The 15,614-nt window shown below is 33.9% G+C and overlaps 1 protein-coding gene across 3 annotated transcripts in view; it reads right to left on the bottom strand.

The window, feature by feature from the left end:
• Positions 1–631: 631 nt before the first annotated feature.
• kcp (kielin cysteine rich BMP regulator) overlaps positions 632–15,614 on the bottom strand; it is a 47,318-nt gene continuing 32,335 nt past the window's right edge. For 2 of the 3 annotated variants that reach the window (XM_055173795.2, XM_055173796.2), the window contains 16 exons: positions 15,548–15,590; positions 13,042–13,124; positions 12,842–12,935; positions 12,580–12,753; positions 12,390–12,472; positions 12,199–12,319; positions 8,901–8,983; positions 8,719–8,818; positions 8,547–8,635; positions 7,934–8,206; positions 7,678–7,850; positions 7,484–7,595; positions 7,302–7,403; positions 6,477–6,641; positions 2,909–3,209; positions 2,129–2,815 (listed from right to left, as the gene is read on the bottom strand). In XM_055173795.2, the coding sequence (XP_055029770.2) occupies positions 2,598–2,815; positions 2,909–3,209; positions 6,477–6,641; positions 7,302–7,403; positions 7,484–7,595; positions 7,678–7,850; positions 7,934–8,206; positions 8,547–8,635; positions 8,719–8,818; positions 8,901–8,983; positions 12,199–12,319; positions 12,390–12,472; positions 12,580–12,753; positions 12,842–12,935; positions 13,042–13,124; positions 15,548–15,590 (2,214 nt within the window). In that variant the 3' untranslated portion in view covers positions 2,129–2,597. The other variant, XR_012357760.1, reaches the window with a different exon arrangement.

Genomic DNA, 15,614 nt, shown 5'->3' with positions numbered 1-15,614 from the left:
ATAATATAATTATTATTATTAGTAGTAGTAGTAGTAGTAGATGTACACATATGCATAATGCATGATTTTGGGACTTATATGACCTAAAACCAAATGAATGTTAATGCATTTTAATATAGGCTACATTTCTGTTCATATAATTCATAAGTTTATAACATATGTGTAGCTACTGTATATGTTAATGTTGTTTATCACTGATTCCTTATCACCATATGTGATAAGACACCGTTTTTATGATGTAGAGATGCATGCTGCACTGGTGTTGAAAATTCATTTTTGTATAAAACATATACTGGTAAGCAATGTGAGCCATTTTTAAACATCATTAAATCACTTTCAGTCTTCCAGATTGCATATCTTATATACTGCACACAGAAACTGCCAACTATACCAAAAAGCTTAAAATATCAGTCTTACAATGTAACAAATTAGTAAAACAAGTATTGCATTTATATAAACAGCAATAAATAATTTTCTAGGTATTTTTGACAATCAAAATTATAAAAAGGAGTGGAATTTATCCAAACACCAACAAACTTTATAAAACTGTCAATTTAAACAATTTAGATTCTATTATTGTAGACATGCGTAAACCTCTCTAGATATGTACCAGAACAAGATCAAACTAGACTGGGTGAAGGTGGGATTTAATGCAATATTTGACATGGTAAAAAACTGAATACAAAGAATATAAAACACAAATACTAACGGCTTAAAGGTGCAGTGTGTAAATTTTAGCGGCATCCAGTGGTGAGGTTGCAAATCGCAACCGACGGCACAGTCCACTGCTCACCCCTCCATTTGAAACGCATAGAGAAGCTACGGTACCCGCCACTGGAAAAACATGTAATAGACAGAGACAACTTAGTAAAAAAAAGTTTGTCCGTTAAGGGCTTCTGTATGGCGGCACAAAATGGCGACTTCCACGTAAGGGGACCCTCTGTGTATGTGGATAAAAACGTCTCATTCTAAGGTAACAGTTCATTATAAAAGGGTCTTTATACACCCCTGATAATATAGGTTTGTATATTATTTTGCATTTCTGTCAAGAGATTCTTCTAAAAATTACACACTGCACCTTTAAAAGAAACAATAGCAATTTACCTGAATATAACATCCATAGCTTAGAATTATTCTGTCAATACACAGTATCAAGCACTGGTCTTGTTTTGTTTATATGGATCATAATTGTCATTATAACACTGTCATTATATGGAAACGCATTTAACATTATTTAAAGCAGTGGTTCTCAAACTGGGTGGTTGTGAGATGGTGCCAGGGGTCCCGAGTTTCAGATACATTAATTTATCATAAATTCTGTGTAATTAAACCTCATGAAAATAAAGCTACTAAATAAAGCACTACATTTTATAATTAAATGTGTTCTGATTAATTCAAATTCTTAGTTTGAGATTCTTTTTGTTTGGTGTGAAGGGATGTACCCTACACAAGGGGGTTTGAGAACCACTGATTTTAAAGGTGCAGTGTGTAATTTTTAGCGGCATCTAGTGGTGAGGTTGTGAATTGCAACCAAAGGCACATTACGTTGCCCAACCCTCGCTTTTGAATTGCAAAAAGAAGCTTCGATAGCCACCACTGGACAAACATTTCATCATCGGAGACAACTTGATAAAACAGTTTGTCCGTTAAGGGCTTCTGTAGAAACATGGTGGCACAAAATGGAGACTTCCATGTAAGGGGACCCTTGTTGTATGTAGATAAAACATCTCATTCTAAGGTTTTAAAAACATAACGGTTCATTTTAAAAGGTCTTTATACACCCCTGATAATATAGTTTTGTATATTATTTTGCATTTCTGTCAAGAGATCCTTCTAACAAATTACACACTGCACCTTTAAAGCAAGTAACAAAATAATCGCAACACCAGTGCCAGAGCAAACACAAAATCCTGTTCCATAACAGTGAGATAAAGTAAAAAAAACTGTGTTAAATCACTTCCTGAATATTTATTAATCATTTGAAAAACGAACTCCATTTATTATTTAAATGGTAAGCAAGAAAATATCCAGATATTTCCATTAAGCTCGAAGCTCTGCTAGTCCATAGTGAAGAAATTGTGGTCTGTCCAGTGTTGGGCTCAAGACATCAGTGACTTTATAGAGAAAGAAGAAATGAATTCGGTATTAAAGTTATACACAATAAATCGTAAACACTTACAGTAGCACCAATAAAAATAAATTCTTTAAAAGATCGTCTGTATTTGACATTATTTGGATTATGTAGTGGTGATATCTCATAGACTTAAGTTTAATGTGCGTTAGGTTCAAGCATTGTAAAGGAAACATGAAACACTGTTTGCAACTTGTTTTACTATTCTATTTAATGTCAAAAACTGAAGGCTAGGAAAAGTGGGTGTTAAACATCAGAATGGATCCGGGTGGTTGAAGGAATGAGCGGGATTTGGAATGACATCAAAAGCAGAGTCACTTCAAAGACAGAGCGAGTTTGATAAAAGATTACAAAAACAATCTTGCACAAGGGTTTCATGTTGACTTTAAGTTCATCAGATCTCAAGGTCGATTGGAAACAGCATCACGGGACGGACTCCACTCGCCGTGTGGATACCTGCTGCGGTTCATGGGCCACCGTGGATAATTTTAGGGCATTTTTCAGGGGCGATGCAGTGGCCGTTGTGATCAACCAGACCAGCCGGGCACTGGCATCCTGGCACACAGGGTTTAAAGCAATGAGACTCGATCACACCCAGTGGGACGTCTTTATTGAAACAGGTCTTTGGACACGGCGGTCCGCATTCATCAAACACGTAGCCTCTGTCCGTCGGGCAACCGACAGCTGTGAGGATTGCAAAGAATGAGATGCGTTACATCAAAGCATACGTCTCTAAACTTATAAGTTATAGAGCTGTAGTCTAACAATGAAACTTACCGCAAAGCATGGGTGATCTCCACTGGATTACGATGCCGGCCTCGCGACACTCGGATGCGTAAGCCTCCAGCACCTCACACAAACATTGGTCCATGTTGGACCCACAGGCGCACAGGTCATACACACACGAAGCGAAGAACATCTCAGGTGGCACCAACTTGTGGCAGCGCTCAAACACGGGAGACTTCAAGACCGCGCAGCGAGCGTTCGCCGTCTTACGGGAAGAGTAACCGGCTTCCTTACACGGGTCAATGTTCCTCACGTCCGAACATTGAAGGTTGGAATGATTTCCGCTGCCCACCTGCAAGGAGAGACACCAGTTGTGCCAGTCAGAAATGAGTTTTGTAATTTCATTGTATTTTAACAAATTTGACTGTCTTAGCTGCAAAACCCTCTAAGTGCATGCAAGCTTTTCTTTGGACAAGACATAGTAAACGACTGGAAAATCAATAAGGATGCAACTAGAAACATTGCAAATAATGAAAGTCAAAGTGTAAAAATAAAGAAACATTTTTCTCAAACACTAAATTCAAGAAAAATTTGCTTACCCCATTAGCAGATTTTTTTGCTTGTTTTATGCACAAAATCACTTAAATTTTATGTTTTTGGTCTGGGGTCTGGGCTTATTTTCTTGGGTCGTTTTGCTCGTCAAGAAAAAGCATCTTAATTTAAAAATTCTTAGATATTTTTACTGAAAATAAGACAAAAATACTAAAACATTTTTTTCTTGAAAATCATTTTATGCCATGTAATCGCTAATTTCACTGCAAAAATTACTTTCTTAGTATTTTTGTCTTGTTTTCAGTAACATATTTCTAAAAAAAATTTAAATTAAGATGTATTTTCTTGATGAGCAAATTGACATAAGAAAAAAGTCTAGTTTTTGGACAAAAAAATATAAACTTAAATGAGTAAATTAGTGCTTAAAACAAGCAAAAAAATCTGCCAATGGAATAAGAAATATGTTCTTGAATTAAGTGTTTATGAAAACATGATTTCTTATTTCTAGAATTTTTTTCTTATTCCATTGGCAGATTTTTTGCTTTTAAGCACTAATTTACTTAAAGTTTATATTTTTTGTCTAAAAACTAGACTTATTTTCCTAGGTCATTTTGCTCATCAAGAAAATACATCTTAATTTAAGAATTTTTAGATTATTTTTACTGAAAACAAGACAAAAATACTAAAACATTTTTTTCTTGAAAATCATTTTATGCCATGTAATCGCTAATTTCACTGCAAAAATTACTTTCTTAGTATTTTTGTCTTGTTTTCAGTAACATATTTCTAAAAGAATTTTAAATTAAGATGTATTTTCTTGATGAGCAAATTGACATAAGAAAAAAGTCTAGTTTTTGGACAAAAAAATATAAACTTAAATGAGTAAATTCTGAAAAAATGAAAAAAATCTGCCAATGGAATAAGAAAAATGTTCTTGAATTAAGTGTTTATGAAAACATGATTTCTTATTTCTAGAATTTTTTTCTTATTCCATTGGCAGATTTTTTGCTTTTAAGCACTAATTTACTTAAAGTTTATATTTTTTGTCTAAAAACTAGACTTATTTTCCTAGGTCATTTTGCTCATCAAGAAAATACATCTTAATTTAAGAATTTTTAGATTATTTTTACTGAAAACAAGACAAAAATACTAAAACATTTTTTTCTTGAAAATCATTTTATGCCATGTAATCGCTAATTTCACTGCAAAAATTACTTTCTTAGTATTTTTGTCTTGTTTTCAGTAACATATTTCTAAAAAAATTTTAAATTAAGATGTATTTTCTTGATGAGCAAATTGACATAAGAAAAAAGTCTAGTTTTTGGACAAAAAAATATAAACTTAAATGAGTAAATTCTGAAAAAATGAAAAAAATCTGCCAATGGAATAAGAAAAATGTTCTTGAATTAAGTGTTTATGAAAACATGATTTCTTATTTCTAGAATTTTTTTCTTATTCCATTGGCAGATTTTTTGCTTAATTGTTTTAAGCACTAATTTACTTAAAGTTTATATTTTTTGTCTAAAAACTAGACTTATTTTCCTAGGTCATTTTGCTCATCAAGAAAATACATCTTAATTTTAAAATTTTGAGATATTTTTACTGAAAACAAGACAAAAATACTAAGTAAGAAAGTCATTTTTTGCAGTGTTCTCATGTTGTAAGCACACTGCAAAAAATTACTTTCAAGAAAAATTCTTAGTATTTTTGTCTTGTTTTCAGTAAAAATATCTAAAAATTCTTAATTTAAGATGCTTTTTCTTGATGAGCAAAACGACCCAAGAAAATAAGTCTAGTTTTTAGACCAAACATATAAAATTTAATTGATTTTGTGCATAAAACAAGCAAAAAAATCTGCCAATGGGGTAAGCAAAATTTTCTTGAATTTTTCTTGGATTTAGTGTTTAAGAAAATCGTTTTTTTGCTTATCCCATTGGCAGATTTTTTTGCTTGTTTTATGCACAAAATCACTTAAATTTGATATTTTTTGTCTAAAAACTAGACTTATTTTCTTGGGTCGTTTTGTTCATCAAGAAAAAGCATCTTAATTTAAGAATTTTTAGATATTTTTACTGAAAACAAGATTTATTTAGTTAGAAATGAATCCTGCTTCTGTTGATTAAAAAAAGTACCAGATGAAAGTTTTTTACTCTTTTCCCGCCAGCGTTTAAAAAAAAACTTGCCAGCCAGCGCCAGCATTTTTCATGATTTTCACAATAGTTTAATGCCTTCCAGAAAATGTTCTTCTTTAAATATATAAACATACAATATATCAAATGAAAGAACAGACTTACAAAAAAACATTTCATCATACCTTCATTAGTTTCTTCAAAAATACAAAATTTTGAGCAAAAAGCTGAGATAATTTTTGTGAAGGAATTTTGATAGAGATCAGATGCAGAATCCTCAAAACATACACGGACATACAGCTGTTTGCCCTAGGACGATACTTCCGTGTTTTATAAGTTGCGGAAGAGCACCACCTGGTGAATAATAGCGGTATTACAGATTGCCGGAAATACTTGTCATTGGCAAGAAAGCGTTTTCTCTTAATTGACGTCAATGTCAGGGAAAGAGTTAACGTATTCATGTCTTGTGTTTTTGTAATCTATATGAATTGGAGATATGTACTTAGTTATAAGATTATATTAGCGCTTATTTAAAGAAAACTAAGCATGCTTACAACATTAGAAATTAAGGATTAGCCAATATGCTAATAACAAAACAGATTTTATGTACACTGCGCTGTTCTTATCTCAAATTTAGGCCATAAGTCCCTTCTTATTTTAACAATACATGATTTCTGAGGTTCTTTGTAGTTGTGGAAATTTGTAAAACGATGTATTTTCTGTGTTTTGATGGCTGAATGACCAGCATCCTAATATAAAACAATAAGTTAAATGCACACACCCTGGAAATCCATCTCTCACTGCCTTGTTTGGATTCAACATGCTGCATAAGGTGTATATCATTATCTAATTTTTGACGGAGGTGGTGTTTAGCAACTTTTGCATATAAACTCTTCAAATATAGAGATGTTTTGAGATGCTGAAATGGCTTCTCGCACCTTCCAGTTGTTTCCAAACGCTGCTTCAGACGTGGCGATCTGTCCGTTGCGGAGTCTCATGTCGTCCTGAGGATAGTTGTTAAAGTTGCCACAGAGGCCACACATCTGCTTCTTATAGGTACCAGGAACACTGACCTCCAGATGAGAGCGCCCGTTCCACAACACCTGCACGTAAACCATCACCAAAAGTGGATTTTTACTCAGTACTCAAGTATCTGTACTTTTACTTTACTACATTATGATGCATAATATTGTACTTCTTACAACACTACATTTAACTCATTCACCGCCAGCCTTTTTGAGAAAAGTTGCCCACCTGCATTTTTGTGATTTTAACAGAAGTTTCACAAAATTCCTTGCAGGAAAAATTATCTTCTATAAATATATAAACATACAAAGGATATCAAATTAAAGAACACACCCTCTGCTTTCAAACAAACAATAAACAAACAAACAAAATGGGGAAAAAACGTTTCATTATATATTTACTTTTTCCACTTAATTTAACCACTGAAATATGGATATTTCTCTTCAAAAATACAACATTTTGAGCAAAAAGCGTAAAAATGGTGTTTTTGTAAAGGAATTTATGTTAGAGATCAGACTCAGAATGACTATCAAACATAAAGGCAGTTAAAATAAATCATTAAATTTTTTTTGATAAATTCGATTTGGCGCCATCTAGTGGATAAAAACTTTGAAATTCGTCCAGAAAGGCATATTTATTAGTTAAATATTAACTCATAATTGACGAGATAACTCGTCAATGGCGGTGAATGAGTTAATAAATACAATACCCTTAAAACTGAAGTACATAAACTGTACCTTTAGCCCAACATTTGTGTTAAGGAGAATAGTGTTGGTCTTTCGCTCCAGGTAAACATACGGCTCTTTAAGAAACGGCAGGGAGACGGCCTGATAATCAACCTGATTAATGCAATAAAAAAAAATAATATAGAGACATAATAAAAAAAGTATAATGTAAACCATTATATTTAATACATCACCTTGACAACCCAGTCTTGTAATAGCTGTACCACAACATCACCGATAAACACAGTGACCTCTTTAGTCCACGACACTTCCTTACGACCCCTGTCTTCATTAGACACATGGACACTGCAGGAATATGGACACACGTGAACGTACTGCTACAGTATGTGGTGTAAGCATTGAAAGCACAATACAATATTTTAAACACCTGAAGTCTCCGCCCTGACAGTCCTGAGCTAACACATATGTACACGTGCCCTGGAAATTCACCATCTTGCCATCAAACGTCCGGTAGTGAGGATCTCCAAACACGATACAGGTGGCCGGACGAGGAATGCAGTGAGGACAACACATTCCAGGAGTGAGAGTTGGAGTTTCGTCCTTCAAACACACATACATCCTTCAAACGCTGACATTGATACATATACTAATACACATCTCATCCGGTTGTTTGTGTAACTCACCGAGGCGCAGGTCAGCGCAGGGCATCTCTGGGTTTGGCAGTGCACCTCTCCAGACACACATGTGCAGAGCGTGCACTCATCCACCTCCCAGTGATCATTGTGGTTGTACACACGTCGGTCATACACACACTGCGCGCTGATGTCTATGGAGTAAACCACGGCTGTGACATCCGCGCACTCGTGGCAACATTTCCCAGGGTTCTTTACCTTAAATGATCCATCTGGACAATCGATTGGAGGACACTCCTGCAGGTCACACTCGATATGGCCTTGCTAAAGCACAAACATCACATAAACAGGGGTTTCAAATGTAATGTTTGAAGAAATGTACCAGACCTGAAATGACCCAAATCACTTTTTACACGAAACAGATGTGCAAAAATCGTTATTTTTTTAAAGAAAGACCCATCCCGTACATGACATTCAGACACGACTGTCAGAGTTCGCCCCCTAGTGGCAGTCGTACTGAAGTTTTAGTTTAATTGTATCATGGGAATGAAGCTCATTCAAGTGCAAGAGGCTTCATTCTAATATTCACCATAGTGGAATAAATGCAAATGAATGAAACAGCTATGTAACATATATGACAATGTTTTTTTGTGTGTGTCCTCACATTGCAGACGCAGGTGACACACTCGTTCTCTTTGTCTGTCCATCTCCAGCCGTTTCTTACGCGGGTCTTGTCACCGTCTAACACACACTCTGAAACACACATATATAAATATTTTAAAGCACACATGCTGCTGTAAGAGCAAGCAATGCTAGGTTATTATTTCTGATTGTACCGTCACACACGGGGCAGCAGGAGTCTGGAGAGGTGTGCTGTTCAGACTGAGGACAGCTGAGAGGAGGGCAACCTCGATGAATACACGTCCATGTCAAATCCTGCACACATATACATAGAGAGATACAGCAGATCCCTCCACAAAAACAAGCACAGATTCATAAAACAAATGTGAAACTTTACCTTGCACTGACAGGTAAAACATGGGTCATCTGTGGCCAACACTTCATTACCCAAAAGCGTAGCTGTGCAGTTACTCAAAGGCTCTGAAGACAAGAGAAATGTTTAGTTTGAGATAAATAAAAAAGACATTTTATTCAAGATGTCTATTAAAACAAGACAACTTTTTTGTATCATTTTACTTCTGGAAAAATAAACTTATATGGCTGTCAAAATATGAATCTTGATTATTGTGATTAATCGCATACAAAATAAAACTTTGTGTTTGCATAATATATATGTGTGCACTGTGTGTAATTATTTTGTACATATAAATACATATTTATGTATGTATTTGAGAAACATTTACACGTGTATGTATATATATATATATATATATATATATATATATATATATATATATATATATATATATATATATATATATATATATATATATATATATATATATATATATATTTATTTATTTATTAAAGGAATAGTCTACTCATTTTCAATATTAAAATATGTTATTACCTTAACTAAGAATTGTTGATACATCCCTCTATCATCTGTGTGCGTCCACGTAAGCGCTGGAGCGCGCTGCGAGGCTTCGATAGCATTTAGCTTAGCCCCATTCATTCAATGGTACCAATCAGAGATAAAGTTAGAAGTGACCAAACACATCAACGTTTTTCCTATTTAAGACGAGTTATACGAGCAAGTTTGGTGGTACAAAATAAAACGTAGCGCTTTTCTAAGCGGATTTAAAAGAGGAACTGTATTTTGTGGCGTGGTGGCACTTTTGGGAGTACTTCGACTCGGCGCAGTAACACCCTCCCTCTCCCATTATGAGAGTGAGAAGGGGTGCTGACTTTTCAGGCGAGTTGAAGTACTCCCAGGAGTGCTGTTGCGCCGTAAAATGTAGTTCCTCTTTTGAATCCGCTTGGAAAAGCGCTACGTTTTGTTTTGTGCTACCAAACTTGCTCGTATAACTACTCGTTTTAAGTGGGAAGGGCGTTGAGGTGTTTGGTCACTTCTGGCTTTGTCTCTAGATGGTACCATTGAATGAATGGGGCTAAGCTAAATGCTATCGAAGCGCACACAGATGATAGAGGGATGTATCAACAATTCTTAGTTAAGGTAATAACATATTTTAATATTGAAAATGAGTAGACTATTTCTTTAAGATTTGTATTTATTTTATATATGAATAATTAAAAAGTTATACATAAATAACTTTTTTTATTTATACATATATGTGTTTATTAATAATAATAACAATAAACAGCTATGCATATGACAAAGACTGCCAATATTTTTTATAAAAAAAGAACGGGTAAATATTACATTTCTAATTTATTACTTATCCGTAATAAATCATTTTTAAGGAATTCAAGGTTTTGATTGTTTTTGATATGTTTTCAAATTGTTTTTATGCATCAACGCCATAATTTTCACATTATCATTGCGATGCATCGTAAAAATTATATTCAACAGCTCTATATACAATCAGCCATTTACTGTAAAGCTCCTGTGCAATTAAAAAAAGTTATACATAAATAAAAAAATTCTTAAATTTATACATATATGTGTGTATTTATATATACATAATAATTACAAATACATATATATTATGCAAACACAAACTTTTATTATAAAACGGGCAGTTCTGGTTCTTCATTCTGATTTGTTGAAACACGTTCTAAGCCGTGATAAAATACCCCGGTAAACCCACAGTTCAGACCGGATTACATAAGTATCACTGCGCCACTGTTGCTGAGTACTGATTTATGAAAATAAACACCACAGTCTTTAATCATATTTTTAATTTGTATACAATTGCACAATTATGGCGATATCCAGATAAATGTCAATAAATATTGTTGAATCTAATCAATAAAGAGAAAACGCTCCCTGAGGAGTTTTCCTCAAAATCATATTTCCGCTATCCACTGGGTGCCGATCTTACACTGACACATTCACTCAACACTAAAACGGCATGTTTTCATCAGGCTCTGAATCTGATCTCTTACAAAAGTTCTTCACACAAATGGAATTATCTCCGCTTTTAGCTAAAAAATCTGAGAGGTGATAAGAGAACAAATGAAGGTAGGATGAAACGTTTTTTTGTTGTTGTTGTTTGAAAGCGGATGGTCTGTTCTTTCATTTGATATTTTATGTTTATTTAAAGAAGATAATTTTTCTGCAAGGCATTAAACTAAAACTGGGTGGCGCTCTGTTTCAGTCACACTTGATTCTGAGGAATTACTTTGTTTGGCAGAAGAGTAATATTTGAACTAATATAATTACAGCTTATTTGTATTTTATTTTTATAAAATCCCGCTAAGGTTATGCATATGAAGTAACCGTTTTATAAAAGCAATAACCCCCGCGAAGCAGTGGGGCTACAGTGCATTTTATAACAGCTAAGGGGCGTTGTTAACCCACTGCTTCTTGGGGCCAATTGCTTTATTTTGTAAGGGATTAATCGCTATTAATCTTTTTACAGCCCTAATATCTTCTTTTAAGGATGTTTAAATAATTGCATTGTAAAAAATAAAACACAATAGAAACTAATTTGTAAAAAAAAATTTGTAGGGTTTTCAAAAGATTAATCGCGTTTAATCGCATACAAAATAAAAAAGTTTGTGCTTTTCATGACTATCTTCACATACTATTTTGCACATGATTTCAAATGACATCATACAAACCAATTTTGTTGTTTTTTCCACATTTAAGGGGATAATTTTCATTACCGCAACGTGTCCTTAACTGGATTTGGGTTCTTTGACATGAAAATATTTATAATAAAAAAATCTAGAAAATTAAAAGTTTCAGTGCATGTTATACTATAAACATTTACAGTAAAGAAACATGTGGTATTTGGTGATCATTGGTAAATGTAGAGAAAATAATAAGGAATATAAATGTGTCCAAGACCAATTTTCTCATCCTCCGCAACAATTTTCAATCATTGTTTAAACCCTCAAGGTACTAACATTTCAAAAAAAAATTGTTGGAAGGGACATAATTGACTGTGACACTCAAGATGGCTACCAGGTAAGCAGTTCTTATTTTTCTCTCCAGATAAAAGTCGAAATTTTGTTTGTCATAGTACCTAGACATCTTTTTAGTTCTCATTACCGAAACATGAGTTTGTAAATGCATATATTTAATGTAATATCATGTTGAGGTAATTATAATTTTTTTATAATGATAATCTAAAAAATGGAAATAATTCTATAGGAAATATTTTTTAAATTACACACAGTGCACACACATATATTTTGTATGCGATTAATAATAATTTAATACTGACGTGCACAAACAGGACAGCAGGCATCAGGGCTGCTGTACTGTATATTATGTTTGGGACAGTCAACCAGTCTCGGACACTGTTTCCGATAACAGCGCAGGTGCTGCTCTCCATTCGGCGTGACCTACAACACAAACACACAGTGAGAAAACACAAACCAACACAGGTGCGCAAACAGCTGTAATGAGCCGTACCTCACAGGTGCAGATCTGACAGGGGTCATCCGATGGGTGAAAACTTTCTCCAGGACCGTACACACGGCCTTCAAAGACACAATCTATCCAAACAATAACACACACACACGAGGGTATTAGTTAAGAAAGAATGTCAAAATGTCAGGTATTCGTGCATTTTAAGTTTAAGTGTGTAAAGGGAGAGTTGTACCTGCACAAACCGGGCAGCATTCACCCGGTACGGTGATCTGATTCAGACAGGTGGAGATACAGTGGACCTCCGAGCAGGTGGTCACTCCATCCACACACATGCAGGACATGCAGGGTCCACTGGACGCAAACCAGGTGCTGCCTTCAGAGTGCTCAACACCATCATAAAAACAGCCTGAGAGAGATATTAACAAACACCTTACATGTAAAAAACAAATTATACATCAGGCTTTAATTATTAGTTATTCTGCAGGTATCTGTACCTCTGCAACGGGGGCAGCAGGAACCCGGATCGGTAATCTGGTGCATGCAGGTCAACTCAGCACACGGAGGTTTCACACAGATCACCTCACCATCCTAAAACACATACATGCAATAAGATGGCAGCACTACCATTTCAACCAAATGCATGGCTGTAAAAGCAAAATTGTGAGAATAAGGTGCAAACTTTTAAATATCTTACCATACAAGTGCATTTGGAGCAAGGATTAGCGGGTAGGATCATATTTTGACCCTGCAGATATTCCCGACCATTTTGATAACACACTGTGGGGTCAAAGCAGGTGCAGATAATATCAGCACAGTCATACAAACTCACTGGTAAACCAGCTAACCTCTGGATTAAACCACAAAACCTGTAGGAAATTTATTCTGGGATTGCCTTACCTGTGCAAGATACACAAATTGCTGCCTTTGAATGTGATCTTGTTTAAAATTCTCTGCTTATTTCGATAACAAAACAAAATGGCAGATAAGGTTTTTTTAGCTCAGTTATCTCATTTTTCCTAGACATTAAATGGAGATTAAATGGAAACTTCAGCTTAAAATCCGATATTAAATGTGTTAACCACCCAGACAAATTTGACAGATAAAAAAAAATGGCAACTAAATAAAATAAGTTTATAAAATCTTTGATAAAATCTTGAAAAAACAGACAGGATTCTCTGCTTTCAAATGATGGGGGCGTGTCCACTGTCAGCGCTGAAACCCCACCCACTACTGGGAAAGCTACCATCTCTTTAACTTTCAAATACCGCAACAACCTAAAAGGATGATCGAGATTGTGTTAGGGGTGGGGTCACGCTCTATGGCTCCAGTGCATCATCGAGCCACAGTTTTAGCCCCGCCCAAATAATCCTGAACACAGAAATGTGGAAAAACTGTGTAACAGTTTAACTCCAAAATTCAGTTTTTTTTCATTAATAAATTTTTAACATTTATAATGCTTAAAAAAATGAAGTCACCTACGTCTTCCTCAGATATTTCTATGACCCAGAAATTTCACAAAAGAAGTTTCAGATGAGATTTCAACATTGTCACAAACTGAGATTAGATTTGCAAAGTCTCCAACGATAGTCAATATTATTGAAAATTTCAATATGAACTCCACTCAATGTGATCAATATGAATATTTCTGATTATTTAATACGTCTACATTAACTTAACAGGTCTTTACTCTTAACTCTTTCCCTGCCAATGACAAGTTTTTACTGCAATCTGTATTTCCGCTTTTATCCACTAGTTGGTGCTCTAAACCAGCTTATAAAACACCAAATCATCCACTGATCCAAAAACTGTAAAACGCAGTGTATGTTTTGATTATCGTTTTGAATCTGCTCTCTAACGAAAATTATCTCAGCTTTTTGCTCAACATTTTGTATTTTTGAAGAAACTTACCTATATTTTAGAGGTAATAAAAAGAGAACAAATGAAGATAGGATGCACTGCAAAAAATGACTTTCTTACTTAGTATTTTTGTCTTGTTTTCAGTAAAAAAAATCTAAAAATTCTTAAATTAAGATGTATTTTCTTGATGAGCAAAATGACCCAAGAAAATTAGTTTAGTTTTTAGACAATAAATATAAAATTTAAGTGAATTTGTGCTTAAAACAAGCAAAAAAAAGAGCAAAAAATAAAAAAAATCTAAAAATAAGTTTACGTTTTTCTTAAACGCTTAATTCAAGGAAAAATTCTCATCCCATTAGCAGATTTTTTGCTTGTATTGGGCACAAATTCACTTAAATTTGATATTTTTTGTCTGAAAACTAAACTTATTTTCTTAGGTCATTTTGCTCATCAAGAAAATACATAGAATTTTTAGATATTTGTACTGAAAACAAGACAAAAATACTAAGAAAGTATTTTTTTGCAGCGTGAAACAGTTTTTTTTGTTTAAAAGCAGAGGGTTTAATTTTTTATTTGATATATTTGTAAGTTTATATATTTAAAGAAGCAAATTTTCTGGAAGGCATTAAACTTTTGTGAAAATCATTAAAAAAGCAGGCCCTGGCTGGCAACTTAAAAAAAATACTGGCGGCAAAAGAGTTAATTGACAGTATTTTAACAATTAACAATTTGTTTATATTTTTTATTTATTGTATGCAATTTCAGGAGAAACATTTGAGTGTAGGTTGAGACACAACCGAGCTTTAAAAGAGCAACATATTCATCAATATGTTTTTCCTCTTGCACTGCAAAAAATGATTTTCAAGAACTTTGACTTGTTTTCAGTAAAAATATCTAAAAATTCTTAAATTAAGATACTTTTTCATTGATGAGCAAAACGACCCAAGAAAAAAAGTCTAGTTTTTAGACCAAAAATATCAAGTTTAAGTGATTTTGTGCAAAAAACAAGCAAAAAAATCTGCCAATGGGGTAAGCAAAAAAATCTTAAACATATTTCTTAAACACTAAATTCAAGAAAAATTCAAGAAAAATGTGCTTACCCCATTGGCATATTTTTTTGCTTGTTTTATGCACAAAATCACTTAAATTTGATATTTTTGGTCTAAAAACTAGACTTATTTGGTCATCAAGAAAAAGCATCTTAATTTAAGACTTTTTAGATATTTTTACTGAAAACAAGACAAAAAAATCATTGAAAATCATTTTTTGCAGTGTGGTTGTTGGATTGGTTTGGTAAACATACATTCAAACACGAGCACGCACACATCCTCACATACGCTAACCTCTGTCGCACTGTGGATTCCTGTCACACGATACTTCCCCGTTCTGAAAAACACAAACACACGTGCG

Source organism: Misgurnus anguillicaudatus, chromosome 15 (assembly GCF_027580225.2).
Source record: "Misgurnus anguillicaudatus chromosome 15, ASM2758022v2, whole genome shotgun sequence".
NCBI classification, from domain to species: Eukaryota; Metazoa; Chordata; class Actinopteri; order Cypriniformes; family Cobitidae; genus Misgurnus; species Misgurnus anguillicaudatus.
The sequence above is the reverse complement of the archived record's forward strand: the minus strand, read 5'-3'. Positions and strand labels throughout refer to the sequence as shown.